The sequence below is a fragment of the Eleutherodactylus coqui genome, chromosome 4 (assembly GCF_035609145.1).
Source record: "Eleutherodactylus coqui strain aEleCoq1 chromosome 4, aEleCoq1.hap1, whole genome shotgun sequence".
Taxonomy (NCBI): Eukaryota; Metazoa; Chordata; class Amphibia; order Anura; family Eleutherodactylidae; genus Eleutherodactylus; species Eleutherodactylus coqui.
Genome location: NC_089840.1, coordinates 8,714,715 through 8,735,367, shown reverse-complemented (window position 1 = coordinate 8,735,367; position 20,653 = coordinate 8,714,715). Strand labels below are relative to the sequence as shown.

The 20,653-nt window shown below is 46.0% G+C and overlaps 1 protein-coding gene across 1 annotated transcript in view; it reads left to right on the top strand.

The window, feature by feature from the left end:
- Positions 1–20,653, top strand: part of GRIK1 (glutamate ionotropic receptor kainate type subunit 1) — a 364,588-nt gene that overhangs the window by 265,764 nt on the left and 78,171 nt on the right. The window contains exon 9 of the mRNA XM_066599053.1: positions 2,179–2,223. Coding sequence (XP_066455150.1) covers positions 2,179–2,223 — 45 coding nt within the window. The remainder of the gene's footprint in view (positions 1–2,178; positions 2,224–20,653) is intronic.

Below are 20,653 nucleotides of genomic sequence, written 5' to 3'. Positions count from 1 at the left end.
TTTCTGATTGGCCAGAGCTAATCATGTGAACAGTATTGCCCAATCAGAGAGCAGTAGACTGTGTGCATTAGGTAGCTAGAAAATTCCTGCAGCCACGTTGGACAGCCGAAAATGGGGCCTGGAACCAGTTGAATGGAGCAGAGACAGAGTAAGACAATTCAGGTAATATGCCCCCCTCTTCCTCCTGTCCCAGAGGGTCACTTTAAATCTTAATATATGGTATTTGTACCTCTACAAGGTGCGCCCATTAGTCACGCATAGAAAAAGCAGGAAGATTCCTGAGCTTCCACAGACCAGAAATAGCTTGGTGTTTAAGGAGTTAAAATATTTTGACCCGTCAGCTTGTAGAGAAGAAGCGGAGAGACTTCGCAGCAGTAAACGGCGCTGCGGATGGCGGAACCTGTGATATTTACAGCCAATAATTCCGTTCTATTAACAAAGTAACAATAATCTGGTTATTACGCTTCAGATCCTTCCATTGTTTTAGTTTCTGCGCTTCTTATCTGGAACTTCCATAACAGCCGGCCTTGTAAATGTGAAGGCAAATTAAACCCAGCGGTGTACATCATGCGGCGCGCGGCCGCCGCGGCGCCCGTCTTCTTGGCAAACCTCTAGATTGTTTTCTGAGTTATTCTTTCATTTCTTTTCCGAGCCGTGGACTCGCCCAAAACGCGCCGCTCTGCCTTCCAGCTCTAAATGAATCATCTTTCTTATGACAAATGGCTACGCTTCTCTCTATAGGTGGAAATCCATCGTAGGTGACACCATGTAACCCCTCCCCCACAGGTGCCTGCACCGGTCTCCAGTCCGACACTAAAAAAAAAAGAAAATTATATTTTCAGTTTAATGTATAATTATGCACTCACAATCCTGCGTCCGCAGCCGGCGCCGAATCGGGTGGATTATTGTGTGTTGGGTTTACGAACTGAATGGCAGGATAGCAGTGAAGACTGACACTTCTGCAAGAAGAGAAGCAGCTGTGAAAGAACAGTGGGAACGTACGCTGACCGCCGCTTATTAGCCCCCATCTAGTAGCGCGTAGAGATGAATGGCTATTTACACTAAATCGTTCTGCAGGAATATCGGCCCCTGCGGACAGGAAGCTTCTTGTAGTTGCTGCAGATGGAGGTGCTGACAGGAAAGGGTCAGCGATTCATGCTGCTTGCGCCAAATTCTGACATCCTGAATCCTAATCCATGACTACTTTTTTTTACAGCTTGTTTTAGTGCTTTTGGGTGGAAATGCTCATTAGAGCGCCTTCATACTTGCACTAAAATGGCGCGTTGCGAGAGGGAGCGAAAATGCTGAATTATGAAACGTGTTGGTTTTTAATTGTTTTATTTCCCTTTGCGATGTTGTGCCTTTCTGCGCTTTGTGATTTTCTTTTCTCGCCCATGTTCCCCTATGGAGCTGCAAAATCGCCATCGCCGCTGTGAGGAGCTCTTAAAGAGAATCTCCAAGATTAGAAAAAAATGGTTGCCTTCTTTAGAAAAAAACAAAAAAAAAACAGCGCCACCTACGTCAATGGGTTGTATCTGGTATTGCATTGCCGCTCCATGGAAGTATATTGAGGTAATTTGTAATACCGCACACGGCCTGGAGACAGGGGTGGCGCTGTTTTTCTAATTTTAACCATTTAAACTAAAAGCTGAGCACTTAGTGAGCCGTGCCGTGGCACAGAAGATATATTGGGCCTCGTTTATCAGATCTGTCTGTCAGTACGACCGCGTTCACACGTAGCGGAAATGCTGCAGGTTTTTCATAGCAAAATCCTCATCACTTCTGATCAAAAAAGCATCAAAATCGGCCACTGAGCGCCACTTCCACATCACATGACCGCTGGCGCTGCGATCTGGGTGCAGCAGCAGGTGGTATCGGGAGGTGAGAGGAGCGCTGCTCCGGATGAAATGAACTGCAGATCCGCAGCATTTGTGCCACGTGTGAACATCCCGTCTGACTGTCCTTGTTGTCCGTAGCAACCAATCAGAGCTCAGCTTTCATTTCTTTAACTGCTGTGGTAAAATGAAAGCTGCGCTCTGATTGGTTGCTACGGGCTACAAGGACCCTCTTACCGTTGGACGGTTTTGATTAATGAGGCCCGCGGTCTCTTGTATGAGTCGGATCTTACAATGTGGTTTTTATATGGTCTTTAATCAAATATTTCTCCATTTTCTCAAGGCTGCGGGAGAGACAACTAGTCATTTAAATAAAGTTTGGAAAAAGGTTTGTACATGGATGTGGCGCTGGTGCCCGCAGCGCCCGTCCTTTGTGTCACCTCTGTCCTATAGTTCCTGTCTACATTGTCTATAATTGCAGTTTATCGACCCTGATATATAATACGGTTATAATATGTCGGGGGGGAGGGGGGGGTTCGCTCCTTCTTGCTCCTTCTTTGCCCTCAGTTTAGTGCTACCATGAACCTAAAGGCGTTGTGCCAAGATGGCATCCCCTGTATGCCCTAACAGGGCACATGAAGATCATAGAGTGGGTATTCCTGCTCAGGACCCCTCTATGTCCCGGAATGGACAGCAACTCCCGTCCTAATGTATCTGTCCTGTAATACTACTCTTCCCCTGCAGGACAATGTCAAACTGGCCACAACTTCACCCTGTTTCCTCGGGGTACTGAGAGTAGGACTTGGGGCAATCAACTGTTCTCCTCAAGCCCGGCATTCTTAAAGGGGTTTTGCATCTTGGCACAATCCCCTTAACGGAAATGTTCTCATTACTGCACACTCTCTGCCCCCTAACTAACCTAACAACAACAGAAGAGGGCCAGGTAATAGGGAATATTACACAGCCTCAGGATCAGACTACACACAGGGTTTGATGTAGTCTGTAACCATAGAGACACATACGTCTGCATAGGAGCTGTATACACTAAACGGTAGAAGGGTTTTAAAGGGATTGTACAACAATTGCAAGTTATCCCCTATTTACAGGATAGGGAATAACTCGCTGATCGATGGGGATCTCACCGCTGAGACCCCCACCGATCTCAAGGACAACATTTCTGTGCCCCACTCTTCTTTAACTACGGGGGTCGCTTCTTCCTCGCAGTGACATCACTATGAATGGAGTGCTGGCTGAGATGCACAGTCAGTAGGGCATTCATTCTAATGAGGCTGATGGAAATAGCCGAGTGCCACCCGCTTTGGTATCTCGGTATCCCATTGAGAGTGAAACGAGTGCAACCAGCGCTCCATTCATTCTCCTCTTCACTGCGGGGGGTGCAGTAACCCGACATTGAGGAGGACGGGGAACATAGAGCTCTACTCTTGAGATCAGCAGCACTCTCAGCAGTGGGACCCCACGGATCAGCAAGTTATCCCCTAACCTGTGGATATCCTGTGGGGTAACTTGCAATTGTGCTACAACCCCTCTAGGGAGGTTTTCTGACATTTACAAAAATTGCCCAGAGTAGGTAAGAGTATGAAAAAAATGACTTACCCTTCCATTGGTCCTCCAGTCCAGCACTGCCGATCCGGTACAGGAAATGATGACAATGCCATGTCCATCACTCACATGACCATGACAGCCAATCGCTGGCCTCACCTCATCAGTCACGTGCCATTTATACACACATTGTATGATCGGGTCAGAGGTGCTGGAGGGGGGACAATGTGAGAGGGGGAGTAATGGCTATTTCATTTTGTTTTCAGTACCATTGCCTACCCTGGGGCAAGTTTTTTAATTGACGGAAACCCCTTTAATCATGACGACTATTGCAACATTGTTTCATTCTAGGTTTTTGGTGCAAAAGTGTACAAACCTCTTAAACAATGGAGTCTGGGTAAGTTGGTTAAAATACTCCAAACTCTGCCACCTGTAGGTCCCCCTAGCTGAATATGAGGAGAATATATTAATTGTACCGGATACAAGCAGATTTCCACTGCGTTCAGATTTCGACTCTCAGCGGTAGTTACCTGGGGCGCTAGACAATTATTTTTTTTCCGTCCTCATTAAATCCTCTTATGCTCCATCAGCTTTATTCTCCTAAACCCCTCCAGGGTCTGTTTAAATCAGTTTTAACTCGCTCCTTCTTCTTTTATTGTCCATTGTGGAATAGTTTTATTTAGGAGGAGGCAATCTTCTGCCTCGTCTCATGACCTGCCTTGGTCTACCGAGAGATGGTCCATGCACCAACCTAGGTCATCCTCATGCTCTTGGCTGGAGAGACCAAAGGGGTGAAAATGAATCTATAGGAGGATTTGTGGTTAGTATGGCTCCAGACAATTCGCAACATTGTATCCTGATGAGACCCTACAATGTTACCATCTACTTAAGGCTTGGCGAACAATAACGTATTACAAAGTCGAATGATGAAGTCTACAGAAAATCGGGTCGTTAAACTGCAATTATATGAAAGCAAATGACTATCCTCTTAAACAGGACTGTCGGGCTGCTTCCACGCCTGCGTTAGGGGGGCCCAACCTGCCTCTGAAATCAATGGGGAAAGAAAGGATCTGTTTATTTCAGTTTCTCTCCTCCAAAAACCGAGCAGAGAGACTGAAACCCTGAACTGAGCCCCAACGCAAGTGTCAAAGCAGCCTTATTTAGCTTTTATGTTGTCACGTCTGTTCTTGTAGTGTAGCATCGGCCGTGTCCAACTATAATTTCCTGTAGAAAAGACATATGGATGTAGCAGAGCTGAATTTTTCATCCAGGTTGTCCACTATTAAAAGCCCCACTTGGTTCATCCCAAGTGGTTCCACTGCTAGGATTCCCAGTGATCATCTGTAATTTCCCTGGGACTCTGGCAGCCAGTGATTTCCTGTAGCACACCCGCAGGAGAACTGAAGTATTACATGGTGCCTATTAAAGTGAATAGGTTGCCTGTGTAAAATAGTCCTCCTGAGTGAGAGGCTCTTTTTGTAGCTGCTCTCTCTTGTGGCTAACAGAGGAGGATCCTAAACAGGAGGTGCCCTTCTATTAGCTCTTAAAGGGATGTTCCCATCTAGGTTTTTCATAGGCGAAATCGCTGCTGTAGTTACTAGCCACTTGGCCAGTAACTACGAAAGCAGTAGAGGGCTTCAGCACAGCACTGCTTCTGTAGTTCTCATTGAAGTGAATGGGAGCTACGGAAAAAGCGTAGCACACTACAAAAAAACAGAAGGCCGGGTTTTCCCATTTCGGCCATAACAAGCCAAGATGTGAATACCCCTTTAATTTCCATGTAGGAAAAGAACAAAGCCATTGCTTAGGGTGTTACCGTCATCTTGGCCATGAATGCAGCTGATTACTAGGTAACCAGTTGGCCGACATGACGGAAGCAGCCAAGCTCTGTTGAGATCTGCTGTTTCTGTAACTCCCATAGAATTCAATGGGAATTCTGCAAACAGAGTAACGCAATGAGTTACATTGTTTCCAACTGCTCGTAAGCTCGTTGTGCTACACGGTTTGACTAAATCTCATATTGACATCCATGAAAGTTACGGAAATAGTATAAGGCAGGATGCTCAGCTAGTTCCACGTTCCCAACCACCTCCAGCCAACGCATTCAGGGTGGTTGGGGCTCTAACTCAAGATAAGTGCGGACCCCAGAAGTGGGACTCGTACCTATCAGACTTTTATGGTACATCAATGGGATGAGATGGGAATATCCCTTTAAGATAACTCACAACATATAACAGCGAGATGTGCGAAATGACAAATTCTGCTGATTGGCAAACTCAGCTCTGCTACATCTGTAATTGTTGACTGTGTTTGTTAACCCCTCGTCTATCTTGACCTTTCACTTCTTGTACAATATGGTTGGTCGGTGTATGTCTAACTTGTATAGTGTGTTATATAATGTTTATTACGGTTGATTTGTGAACATGTTGGAAACTCACCGGCGGAGAGCAGGACGCACAACAAATGGCAAATAAGAGCACAGTCTATGCCGCAGCTCTTCTGGTTGTGTGTCCCTTCTAGTCTGACATTACATGAACTTCAGCACAGCAATTACCCAGGAGGCCTACTATTACTATATCATCCGGTTGGTCTTGGGCCCTATGAGCGAAAGAGCCCAGCATCCATTAAGCCCACCCTCTTTGCTTTTGGGTGGCACATACTGTACCTATGCAGGGACGCCCCTCTTCACTGCTGTGTTAGCAAGCAAGAGAGTGGGGACTTGGCCCAAGGATCGTTAGAGGGGAGTGGTGGGTAAAAACCGTCACCGAGTTCTCCTGTTCTAATCGGGATGACCTGGCACCATAGCAAGAGTCTCTCTCTTCTATGTATGGCACTAGCTACACATATTGACCCCCATACACATTAGAAAAAAGCTCGCTCAACCCACTGATTTCGACTGGATTGGTCAACTATTGCATGTGTTTGGGGATTTCCCTTGATACATAATGTTGATGGAAGGAAGGATCGGCCATGTTGAATTTCAGTGCCCAATCCTTTTGTCATTCGTGGACATAAGATGGCACTAGACTAGTCTTTTTCCACTTTTGCCAAAGACTGGATGATCAGCTGATGGATGAGGGGCCCAATTGGAAGACCACGTCCGTCAACTACTAATGATCTATTCAGCGGACAGGTGGTCATCAGATAAAAAAGCCCGGAGTACCCCTTTAAGATGTTATTTGCAGTAATTACTTTCATAGTTACATTGTAGGTTGGGAATATTGTATTAAATGCTGGAGTGGGGCTCCTCGGGCCCTCAAGAGGAAATTATTTTGAGAGTCCACAGACAAGGTACACATCCTTATCTTACTTGCTTTACAATCTACGCCGTACACACATGACAGATCATCAGTAAGATCTAGAAGCTTATTTGTGGATGAAAGCGTTACTGTAGTTTCTGAAAACATCTGATATGACATAGTGATTGTGGGAGTTCTGGGTGCTGAGACCATCGTGACGACTGAAACAACGGGGCAGAAGCATTGTGCACCTTCATGTAATGTGCCAGGGCAGGAGGGTCTGATGTCATGGTGCAAATGTCCTACCACCCAGCTACACTGCAGGGAAATAGTGGGGGGCTTGGTGTTAACTGGTGGTCCCCGCTCCTTGGGAAGGTGTTCAGATGTTCCCCAGAGAAAAAAGTCCATGGAGGCAGGAGAGGTTATAAGAAAACTCACGTGTTTATTGTGCATCCAGATGGTGACGAGGCAACATCCAAGACAATCCAGCCTCAGAGGTGGTGGCTGGAAGTGCTGCTGCCTAAAATCCCGTAATGCTTGGGACAAGTTTTGCAAACTGTTTTTGGCATCCTTCTCCTCAAATCCTTGGAATCAGGCACATAGCTGGTGCCTCTGTTCTCTTTACCAGCTATCTACATGCTTGTTACTACACCTAGTCTTCTCTCTTAAGAAGCTTCTGGAACTAAACAGTAATTTTCATAAACTTTGAGTCCTCCTGGCAGCATAGAGCTGATTAGCTGAGAGTTTAGACCAGTGTTTCCCAACGCCAGTCCTCAAGGCACCCCAACAGGTCATGGTTTCAGGATATCCTGTAGTAAGAACACTCGTGGCAATGTCTGTGTGATACTGAGGACATCCTGACCTGTTGGGTTGCCTTGAGGACTGAAGTTGGGAAGCACTGGGCTAGACAAGCACTGAGTAAGGTGGGGCTCACACGACCGTGTGTGCTGGCGTGCAGCAAGTATGCAATGACAATATGCTAGTCATACGCACCAAGATAGAACATGTGAATGGCCTAATACAAATCAATGGGCTATTGGCATCGCGTGTTGGGCACTGGAAGATTGCGCATGCGACAAGCAATAACAATACACCCATATGAAACCGGCCTAATGCTGAGTAACTGGGACTGCTCTATCTCTCTAACTGAACTCTATAGACATCCAACCACCCATTAATACAGCCTGTATAACAATATAAGATTAAAGCAAGACAATTATAATATACCATCAATAGGCTTTGAAAACACAACTGGTTTAGGACCATTCTCGGTGGCTACAGTCAGCTGTGGTTGACACTATAGGGAACGCAAGCAGAGTGGTGTATGGACCTTCTAGGAGTTCATATACCGCTAATCCGCCTCTCTGCAGATCAGCAATTGGTGGGGTCTTCGTGTAAGGGGGGTAATGACTCCCATTATTGTGATTCCCCATGATTATTGCATTCTTGTTTATCAACATTTGGTTCAAGTGATGTACCTTTAAGAGGGCTGGCTCTGGTGGGCACGGGCTGGCGAGTACCACGTGTCATGGGCGAAGCCTGAGACTTCAGAGAAGTAAGGCGAGGAAAAAGAAACACAACGTGACTTTAAACACAGGAACTTTTGGGACTGATCTAACAAGTAAGTCCCTGGCTGATGATTGCCCTTTCCTTACGGGAGTGTCGGCACAATGTTGCTCAACCGGTCCAACGGATAGTCAGCTTATCGCAGAGGAAGGAGGACATTAGTGCTCGCCGTACCGGTATGGAGTCCAGCTGGCGCCTCACCAGCCGAAACCTCTTGGAGAAAAAGACTGTATTGTGCTTCTAACATTGGCCACCAGCAGTAAAGATGAGTCCATGCAGCAAGTATGTGGTCCTCAATGCTTTAAGGCTGGAACTACAGAACTGCGGCTCGGCTGTGACCCAGGTAGGATGACCATTGGCTTACCCTGTCCTCCCCATTAGATTCCAGTCTGAGGCACTTCCTGACTGGGTCTGCAAATGAACTGACCAATCAGCTGAGTGGGCGCATGCTGTCCGCGCCGCAACAACACGGAGGTCGGAGCGGAAGTCTCTGCGCCGACCTCTGTGTAGTAGCCGGCACTTGTAACTGCAGGCACGGCTCTCAATGAAATCATTGAGACCCCAGCCTGCAGTTACAAGTGACGGCCACTACACATAGGTCGGCGTGGAGACATCCGCTGCTTCTGCTCCGACCTTTGTGCACTTACGGCGATGACAGCGTGCACCCACTCAGCTGATTGGTCGGCGTCCCTAACGACGGACCCCGGCCGATCAACTATTGATGACCTATCCTGATGATAGGTCATCAATAGTATTTCCATGGAAAACGCCTTTAAGGAATGATCCTTAGGCAGATCCTCACTTCAGGATACGAGTGCTCCGGTAGTTCACACTTACCTCCTACTTTTGCTGTGTCTGGAGCTTAGCTCCCTTAGGGTGCCTTCACACTTACCATCACGATATCGCTGCAGTTTTTAAACACGGATGTCAATAGGACTTACTAATGTTAAAAACACATCGCACAAAAATCGCAAGTTTGGGATTTGTGATTTTTTTTCGTTGTGTTTTTAACATTAGAAAGTCCTATTGACATTCGCGTTTAAAAACTGCAGCGATATCACAAGTGTGAAGGCATCCTTACATTACTTTTCCTTTCACTTTCTCTATTGCTCTGCTCCAGGAGTAGGGCAGGAACTGCCCTCTATTTAGGCCGGCTGCACATGAGAAGGTCGGATTCTGTATGTGAGAGCCCACAGCGGAATCCGGAATCGTTGAAAAATATTGCAGAGCTTAAAAAATCATAAAACACAAACTACTCGCCTCTTGGTGCTGCTCTGGTCCCTGCGGTCTCCACTCGCGTCCGGATCAGGCGGTCAAGTGCCCACCTGAAGAAAGGGCCACACTAACATTGATACCAGGGATTGGCCGTAACTATCATCTGCTTGGATAGGCATGTGAGCACTGAACCCGGAGGTAAGCATGGAAGTGGCACGGCAGGGGCAGCCGGCTGGGTTAGGTGGGTATACATTTTTATCATTTTTTTTTTAGCTAGAAAAGAAGTTTGAGAAAGAAGTGGGTGGGGCAATGGTGGGGGTGTGCCCATTTTAATACCCATGCAGTGGGTCTACTAGGTTATTAAACTGTTATGACCATGAGGAAGGCTTTTATCTCTGATGGTCCAGTCTGACCTAATAATGACCCATATATGTGTTGTTCATAAGTAACTTACATTTTATATCAAAGGGTTTGCTCCAGCGGCAAACATAGAGGAGATGGGGCCCCGTAGCAAAACTTTAACGGGCCCTCCATTATGGCATCCAGTTTGGCTACCCAGGACAGTAGGGTCAATGCTATTTAAAATGACCCTTGAGCAAATCTTCCACCTCCTTATTTGCTAACAATGCAGTTTGGAGGTCCTGCATAAGTTTGCTGCCCAGTAGAAAATGAGATGCAATTACAGCTTGGGCCCCTCTCTACAAAGGGTACATACGCCCTTAGTTTATTCACCTTGGACAATCCATTTTTATTATGTCCCGAAATAAGCTGATCACAAGGTGGCCCTCTTCTGACACCTCTAGCGATCAGCTGTAATCTATGAGGGAACCTGGCAGCAACTGTTTAATCTCCCTGCAGTGCCCCCACAGGGAAAATACAGCATTACACCATTCTCATTCATATCAGCGTGCAACTGTAATACATGGACATGTCGGGTCCTCCAGAGAGAGACACTCTCTGAACCTGCTCTCCATAATGGCTACTCCTTGGGGATCCTCTGCCATTACCAAAACTCAGGAAGCTTTAAAACCCCTAATTTTAGGGAAGAAGGTTCACAGCGCAAACGTCTCCAGAGTCAGATGGGTGGCGAAACTTCTAACTTGATAGGCCTTTTTAGCATCAGCTACCGCTAAGGCTGATATAACGGATAACCCTTGCCATTCGTGTTCCACGGTCTCCTCCTGGCCTCACGTCTTGGTTGTGTTATGGTCAGAGCCAAACATCCGAAAGAAAAATTATGGAATTCATTCTGCAGGAAGCGCCTCGCCGAGCGCCGCCATGTCATAAAGCATGCACATTATTGTGATATGTTGTATTTAACCGGCAGTGAAGCCATCCTCTCCTCTCCCCTCAGTTGACGGCGAGTTTTATAATAGATGTTGCCTCTTCCCGGTAAGATTAGATAACGTACCTTCCCTCGATGTGCGATTATAAAACTCAAGATTGACAGTCAGATGGGATGAAGTACGAACCGAAAATACTCAGCAGCTGCTTTGATACAATTCCTTAGCATGCTACGTGCCTCGAATAGATTGTGTATACGGTAGACCGCCTGCCCATTGATTCGCAGGTAGACAGTTGGTAAATGGTAACAAACTATCCAGTATTCACCGCTCTGCGTTATTCTGTTCCTGGAAGGCACAGACGTTCATCATTATGTCATGGGGCTCAAAGATGAGGGAACGGGGTGTCCCGAGGGCAGGGTGTCATAGTCACCGGGTGGCCTATTCTTGTGCTGTGTCCCCATGAAGTTGGGGTGACTCTTTTCAGACTGCTCTGTGGACATGCCAAATTCACAAGGACACAGAGCGGGAGCGGGCCACCTGAATGAAACACAGCCCTCCAGACTACCTGCTCCCTCGCCTCTGAGTCACATAACCTAGTAATAGGGCTCAACGGGGATGACAGGTTCCCTTTGAAGGGGCTGTCCAGTTATAAATAACTTTTTAAAATTAGAGCCAAATGGGTTAAAGCAATAAAATGAACGGTACTTACCGGTCCTCCGCCACGACAATCCAGCGCTGCAGCCTGCGATTCTCCTGGTCTGTGTTAACAGCAGAAGTCAGGTGATGCTGTCTACCAATCAGAGGCCGCAGCATCACCGCCATTCTCCTGGCATCTGTGCTCACACCTTGGGCACCATGATGCCAGGAGTTCCGAATGGTGACGCTGAGGTCTCCGATTGGTAGATAAAAGTTACCTGACTTCCGCTGTCAACAGAGACCAGGAGAATCGCAGGGCCGGATCGCTAGGGCTGAGGACAGGTAAATACCATTTTTAACCCTTTTAGCTTTGATTTTAAAAAGTTAATTTGTAACTGGACAACCCCTTTAAGAGGAGTAATTACAGATCTGTTGTGGGGAACTTAGTAAAAGTCGAGGATAACTTCTTTATTAATGACCTATTCTCAATAGTTGATCGCCAGGGTTCAGACACTCAGAATCCCTGCAATTGGCTGACCCCTGGGCCCGCTGTGCGGCAACTGATTGTTTGCACTTTTACATGGTAGATTGGGCAAAAGAATGTTCAGGCAAACTTTCTTGCCTAATTATCAGACTGTTTAAAAGGTCCTTAAAAAAGTTGTCCAGGAAGTGGAATCTTTACCGGGCCTGCGGTGTTGCAACCTTCCCTTCCAGCCCTGTTCCGACACCGGGTCATGTCACATGGTACATGTTCCTTCTCTGCCTACCATGTCATTGCAACGAAGCAGCAGCCAAGAGAGGGCTGGCTTAGTTATTAAAATGGGCAGAACAGCCAGCGCCACGCCGTGATGGCATGGGCACAAAGTCCATACCATGTGATGTGACCCGGTCTTGGAATTGGACTGGAAATTGAAGTTCCAAGACTGCAGGTCCGAGCAAGGATTCCACTTTCCTGTATAACCCCTTTAACACCCCTTTCCTGTATAACCCCTTTAACACCTTCACGCCTCGGACATACATATACATGCTGGGCATGCAGGGTTTGTATGGAGCAGGATAGGGAGCTGATCAAAGACAAATACAAGGAGGATGCCGGCTGTCGTTGACAGTTGATTCCTGCCTATAACAGCTGCAATTGGAGATTAGGCTGATCGTGGCTGTTAACCCTCTAAATGCTAAATGCCCCGATCCGTGTTTGGTAGTTTCCAATGGCCACCCAACAATGAGCTCGTGGGGTGGCATTTGGTTGCCATGGCAGCCTGGGGCCTTCTGAAAGCACCTAGTGCTGCCATGATTGATTGCCTATCAGGCTCATTTCACGTGGGCGAGTGCGATATCTGTCTGTGAATCACAGCCTGATATCGCGCTCGCCAACATGCGATTTCCCCGAGGATGCGAGGCGTTTTTATATCAAAACCTCCTCGCATCACTTTGGGGAAGTAGCGATCCTCCGCCGCGATGAGATGTGGGGAAAAAAATCGCAGCATGTCCCATCTTTGGGCGTTCCCTCGCATCGCAAAGCCTATTGTTTTCAATGGAGTCGGTGGCAGCAGCGCACCACATGCTAGGAGCACGCGAGTGTTATGTGGGCACTCCGCATTGAAAACAATGGGAGAAACTCCGCGATGCTCCGGTGCGGCTGACAACTATTTTCCCGAAGTGATGGTGGGCACGTTGGTTTCACGGCCTGATATTGCACTCGCCGGTGTGAAGTTAGCCCACTCAGCTGACTAACAAAGCAAGGGCATACACACTATTATGACAGCTCATTCCGATGCTAGGAGGCCCTTTGAGAATGTCGCTAAGCCCCAATTGGTCCCTCTCCCATTGCATGGCAAGAAGCTGCACGGACGCCCCATCCAAAGGAACGGCACTGTTAGCAAACACTGTGGTGGGCTATTGGCCAGACAGCGGGTCCAACGGCCCTGGGTGCAAAACAGGGCACCATAATGGGGCAAACTGGTTTGATCTTTGCTTTGGATCCCATTCTTCTATGTTCACGACTCACCAATGATAAATTATGACTCCAGAAGGGGGCGCTCTGCTCGTTGCTTTATTATATGATGCCCCACATTATATCATCTGTATATTGTGCCAAGGGCTTCATGACTTTTTCAAAATCCCTTTCCTATTTTGGATGTGAAGCCCTGTGTGTGATTTGGCCAATGTATTAGAATGTGATTCTGCATGCGAGCTTCTATAGAAGTAATTACGGACGCCGTCAGTCATGTGACCTGTCAGGAAAGTCTTTCCTATAAGCTATGTCCTGTTACATTGCGTCCGCTACCAGCAGAAATCTCATTTCCTGTCTAATAAAACTTGGCAATAATTGCAAAAAGGGAGACAATGGAAACACGGCGGCCGGAATAAAGGCTTCAAAGTCCGACTAATTTACGCATCGTTGATAATGTCCATATCTTGTTATAGCAGCGGAATCGTGCCAGTGCAGGCGGGGAAGCCGATGGGCTTGTACGCCGTCTGTTCGCCCACATTGTCTGTCCTAAGTGCCAGTCCGCGAACATGGGTCATGTAATCAGTAGCTATGAAACAAGCTGCATTGAAAATAGTCATGTCCGTTGTTCCCTTGATAGGAGTCCCTGGCCCTTTATTAGAGCTCCGGCCCTCTCATGATTGGCGCTTCCCTGGATGGTAATTCCCTCCGGAGTGCTGCATAAAATCCTGTGCCAAATGTCTGCGGATCAGTTATAGTGTAAATCCACATTAGATAAGGAAATCCAGCGATCGGAGCGACTTCCAAGGAGGCCGGGTCATTGGTGCCAGACTAGCTGGGATCTCACTGCCAACAGCGTTTTTTTTTTCATGTAACGGTGCAGAAAGTATACCGAGAATGGCGCGATCGAGGGAAACATCCAGCGAAACGGGATCCTTTGGATGTAAACAACTCCTCACTGAAAGGGGTCGGAGGAGGATGTCAGGAATCGTTCTGACCAACATGAGCTGTACAGTCAGCTGAACACAACGCTGGAGCTCCAACTAACGTGTCCGAACGCACAACTCGCCGTTCCTCCGCACGGATGGGCTATAACAGCAGGCGACCGGTTCCAGCGCCATTGTGTCAAAGAGAAACAGAAAGACTCCAGCGGGCAAAAGAGCGCAAAACTTGTATCACTGAGCAGCGGATAAACATCCCCTGGTCAGATGGAGCCAGATTCCTGTTGCTGATGGGAGGTCAGAATTTGGTGCAAGCAGCATGAATCGCTGAGCCCTTCCTGTCAGCCGGTCAGAACATGTCAGCACCACCATCTAATCTGCAGCAACTGCAAGAAGCTTCCTGTCCGCAGGGGCCGATATTCCTGCAGAACGATCTCATCACCGAATCGAATCTACACCAGGAGGGAGCGCTGCAGATCTGAAGACCAAAGAAGTCCAACATTCCACTAGATGGGGGCTGATAAAGGGCTCCTTCCCTCCATCCATCCCCCTGGTTACATTTTGACTCATAAAGCAGAAATAAAACCTGCAGGCCAGATAGCGCAGACCGCGGTTGGCGGCGCTCGGATCGGCCGTCCACGAGGTAATCAGAGTCCACTGTTGCACAAATAACAGCTTGAAGATTTGAGTCGTGCCGGCGGCTCGCAGATGACGAGGCAGAAGGTGGCGGCGCCGTCCTGGACGCTGAGCACCATCCCAATCTAATCTAATTTGTGGACCAACAGCTGCGAAGCTTAAAGGGAATCCCAACATCTCTGACATCAGCTGATAATAAGGAGGATCTGCACTGGTTATTATAGCGACCCCTCCGCCGCTTTTGCAGAAACAAAGATGGTGGCAGCGCTTCTTTGACTTCTGCTGCACGCTGCACACTAGTACGGATCGGTAGTCTGAGGCACTGCATGCCAACACCGCTCATGTGGGCTGCACTGGCCAATCACAGCAGGTCTAGGGTCCTGGGGCTTCTTCACACGACACATAGAATAGAGCGCATTAATTTCAACGGGTGCGTTCTCATAAGCGCGTTTTGAGCGTGCATTTTGCCCATGAGGGTAAAGGTACGACCCGCTCTATTTTCCTGCATTTTGCGCAGCAAACGTCCGATAGACATTTATGGGAGGTGCGACAAAACACCATCGAAAGCGTGAAACACTGCGCAAAACATGGAGAAACATCGGGAGCTGGGTATAAATAGCCATGAAATCCGCGGAACGGGTGCGTCACGCGTGCGGGTGAACTGGCCTTGTGTGTGCTCTAAGTACAGTACTATGCACAGACGCGCACACAACACGCAGATTAGACACGTCTGCAAACCTCCTTCATGCAGTGAGAACGCCGATCCTCTCTATTAACCCCTTACATGCCATGGTCAAGGTTGATTGTGGCATGTACGAGGTTCAGAGACGAAGGGTGCTCCCTCTGTGATGCCATTAGCCCTCCGCCATCCAGGTCTGATGTGCCTATTATTGCTTGATAAGAAGTACTGCCGTGTGACCAATCAAGAGACCGCAGGTTCAAGTCCCCTACAGGCACATAAAAAATTTAAAAAAATAGCTTAAAAAAAAACTTTTTGCGTACTTTTCCCTTAGTTTAAGAAAAGTGAATTAAAAAATAAATCTTTGCATACTTGTATCTGTAGTGCCCCATATAATAAACTGAACACACTTGTTATCCCTCGCGGTAAACACTTAAAAAAGCAGAAAGGGCTCCTTCACACTCGCGAAAAAATCGCAGTAAAATAGCAGTTTTTTTCAGGCAATTGGGAAAGGCGAAGGGGCTTAAATGTCTGGTTGTAGGGCGCCTTAGCCCACTGGCACCCTGCGCTGTACATTTGGGTGCTGGAAACTGATTATTAAGGATCGTTGCCATAAATGAACAGCATACTGATGCCATGGGCACAGAAGCAGTGCAAACACTACAGTACCCATTTAATGCCCACTATGTCCAGCCTTATTAAAGTCTGCCGCGTGGCCCTGGGAGTCGGACCCCACCTAACACACATCAATCTATTTAGAAATATATGCCTTTAACCCTCTCCAATCCACTGTCTGACGTCTGAAGGCATTATGATTTAAGGCTGTACAGCTCCGATGTTGGAAGACGTCCGTCGGGGTTCTCTTACTGTATATTGCCAGCCTCTCCGCTGTCGGAGCCTATCCAACGTGTCACCTCATGCAGTACTGGCTTTAGCCAGCAGATAGCGCCGTTGTATAACGGCAGAAAAAGAGTAAGCCCCCTAGGAAAACCAAGATACAAATTGGATTGGAAAGGGTTAAAGGGAATGTGTAATCAGAAAAGTGACCTAGTATCTAAATCAGTCTCTGACATCCTCCTCTGACCCCTTTCAGCAACAAGTTGCTTACGTCCACAGGATCCCCTTTTGCTGGATGTTTTCCTCAGTTGCACTATTCTCTAGATACTCTCCACGCTGTAACAGAAGAAAAGTCCCTGCGGTTGGCAGTGAGACCCCCACTAGGGACAGTGCGGAGATCTCTGCCATCATCTATTATACCCAGGATTGTAACAAGGGGGCGCTCTAATAACTATGTATAGATATATCAGGGGTCCGTACAGAGATCTCTCCTATCATCTATTATACCCAGGGCTGTAACAAGGGGGCCCTCTAATAACTATGTATAGATATATCAGGGGACAGTACAGAGATATCTCCATCATCTATTATACCCAGGACTGTAACAAGGGGGCGCTCTAATAACTATGTATAGATATATCAGGGGTCAGTACAGAGATCTCTCCCATCATCTATTATACCCCGGACTGTAACAAGGGGGTGCTCTAATAACTATGTATAATATATCAGGGGTCAGTACAGAGATCTCTCCCATCATCTATTATACCCAGGACTGTAACAAGGGGCGCTCTACTAACTATGTATAGATATATCAGGGGTTGGTACAGAGATCTCTCCCATCATCTATTATACCCAGGGCTGTAACAAGGGGGCGCTCTAATAACTATGTATAGATATATCAGGGGTCAGTACAGAGATCTCTCCCATCATCTATTATACCCAGGAGTGTAACAAGGGGGCGTTCTAATAACTATGTATAGATATATCAGTGGTCAGTACAGAGATCTCTCCAATCATCTATTATACCCAGGACTGTAACACGGGGGCACTCTAATAACTATGTATAATATATCATGGGTCAGCACAGAGATCTCCTCCATCATCTATTATACCCAGGACTGTAACAAGGGGGCACTCTAATAACTATGTATAATATATCAGGGGTCAGTACAGAGATCTCTCTCATCATCTATTATACCCAGGACTGTAACAAGGAGGCGCTCTAATAACTATGTATAGATATATCAGGGGTCAGTACAGAGATCTCTCCCATCATCTATTATACCCAGGACTGTAACAAGGGGGCCCTCTAATAACTATGCATAGATATATCAGTGGTCAGTACAGAGATCTCTCACATCATCTATTATACCCAGGACTGTAATAAGGGGGTGCTCTAATAACTATGTATAGATATATCAGGGGTCAGTACAGAGATCTCTCACATCATCTATTATACCCAGGAGTGTAACAAGGGGGCGCTCTAATAACTATGTATAGATATATCAGAGGTCAGTACAGAGATCTCTCCCATCATCTATTATACCCACAACTGTAACAAGGGGGCGCTCTAATAACTATGTATAGATATATCAGGGGTCAGTACAGAGATCTCTACCATCATCTATTATACCCAGGACTGTGACAAGGGGGCGCTCTAATAACTATGTATAGATATATCAGAGGTCAGTACAGAGATCTCTCCCATTTATTTATACCCAGGACTGTAACAAGGGGGCGCTCTAATAACTATGTATAGATATATCAGGGGTCAGTACAGAGATCTCTCCCATCATCTATTATACCCAGGACTGTAACAAGGGGGCGCTCTAATAACTATGTATAGATATATCAGGGGTCAGTACAGAGATCTCTACCATCATCTATTATACCCAGGACTGTAACAAGGGGGCGCTCTAATAACTATGTATAGATATAACAGAGGTCAGTCCTGTATCAGGCATATCTCGGCTCCTCCGTGCGCCCATGCAGAGGTGTAACCCAGATCTCATCTGTCGTCTATGTCTAGTATAATCTATGTTTCTGGTGTAAATTATACAGAAATGCGTTGGTCCGGGGTGGCCAGCAAAAAAAAGTGGTGGACAGCAGGCAGCAAAAAGTCTCATTTATGTGCTCATCCCAACGTGCGCAGAAGTATGGGACTTTTTGTTACCCCAGTAACTGTAGTAAAAGGTTTTATAAATGACCCCTCTGTGCGCCACAACATGCGGCTGTTTGTGGACTCTTGACCAATCAGAATCCATCTTTGTGTTCCTTACATGGCGACCGGGTTGATTCCTTCACGTCCGTCCGCATTACTTTTCATACAGAAGGACTGATATGTGTCACAAAGGTGCAACAAACAAAGTGTGAGCGAGGAATCAGCGCCACTAACGGGGGCCGGCGCTGCGGAGGATGAAACCTCCCTGCTGGTAGGTGGCGGGTTATCAAGGCACGAATGGCCGCCGCACATTATATACTTATTACTCATTCTTCAGAGCCCATTTCTTACAGGACGGATTGTCCGCGCTGCTTTTCTTGTGTTGTTGACAGCCGCAACGGAAAATGATTTATTTAGCAGACGGCAAAAAGGAGGAAGGAGCCGTATATTGTAACAACATCAGCAACTGTCACCTGCCGCAGCCGAGGGGTACGGGGTGCCAGGCAGTGGGATGCCTCCGAAAGGCTTGTGATGGGCACCGCCGAAAAAGGGCAGATTTATGAAACTGCCTAAAAGGAAAAGTGTTTTTGTTGCCCGTAGCAGCCAATCACAGCGCAGCTTTCACTTCACCACAGCAGTTTGATAAATGAAGGCTGCGCTGTGATTGGTTGCTACGGGCAACAAAGACAATTTTCCTTTCAGACAGCTTCATACATCTGTGCCCATGTGCCTCATCCTGGGCTGTTGTACGCGAGTCCACCTACCGTAGAAGTAATCTACCTACCTCTAGACTGCCGGCACTGATCACAACATCTGATAATCCATCAGATATGAAGGCGGCTGGGAGTGTTTACTAACTGCTAATTCCTAGTGTGTAATATGTGTAATCTTCCATCTTTGTAGTACTTATATATTGTCTACAGTCTCATTGTTCCCTGTCTGTATGGAAACAAATGTGCAGACTTGTATATCCGTCTATGTATAATACCTGTAAGTCTATTTTATATCTATTTATGTCTTATCTGTCTCATCTATCCATCTTCTATCTACAACCCCAATTCCTAGATAGATAGATCGATAGAGAGATAGAGAGATATGAGATCTATCTCTCTATCATCTATCTATCTCATATCTATCTATCTATCTATCTATCTATCTATCTCTCTATCATCTATCTATCTCATATCTATCTATCTATTTATCTCATATCTATCTATCTATTTATCTCATATCTATCTATCTATCTATCTATCTATCTATCTATCTCATATCTATCTATCTCCTATCTATCTACCTATCTATCTCATATTTATCTATCTATCTATCCATCCATCCATCTATCTATCTCATATGTATCTATCTATATATCTTATATCTATCTATCTATCCCATATCTATCTATCTATCTATCTATCTATCTATCTATCTATCTATCTATCTATCCCATATCTATCTATCTATCTATCTATCTATCTATCTATCTATCTCATATCTATCTATCTCATATCTATCTATCTATCTTATATCTATCTATCTCATATCTATCTATCTATCTATCCCATATCTATCTATCTCATATCTATCTATCTATCTATCTATCTATCCCATATCTATCTATCTCATATCTATCTATATATCTCATATCTATCTATCTCATATCTATCTATCTATCTATCTATCTATCTATCCATCTCATGTCTATCTATCTATCTCATATCTATCTATCTCATATCTATCTATCTATCTATCTATCTATCTATCTATCTATCTATCTCATATCTATCTATCCCATATCTATCTATCTCATATCTATCTATATATCTCATATCTATCTATCTATCTCATATCTATCTATCTCATATCTATCTATCTATCTATCTATCTATCTATCTGTCTATCCCATATCTATCTATCTATCTATCTATCTATCTCATATCTATTTATCTATCTCATATCCATCTATCTATCTATCTCATATCTATTTATCTATCTATCTCATATCTATCTCATATCTATCTCATATCTATCTATCTCATATCTATCTATCTATCTATCTATCTATCTATCTATCTATCTATCCATCTCATATCTATCTATCTATCTCTCTCATA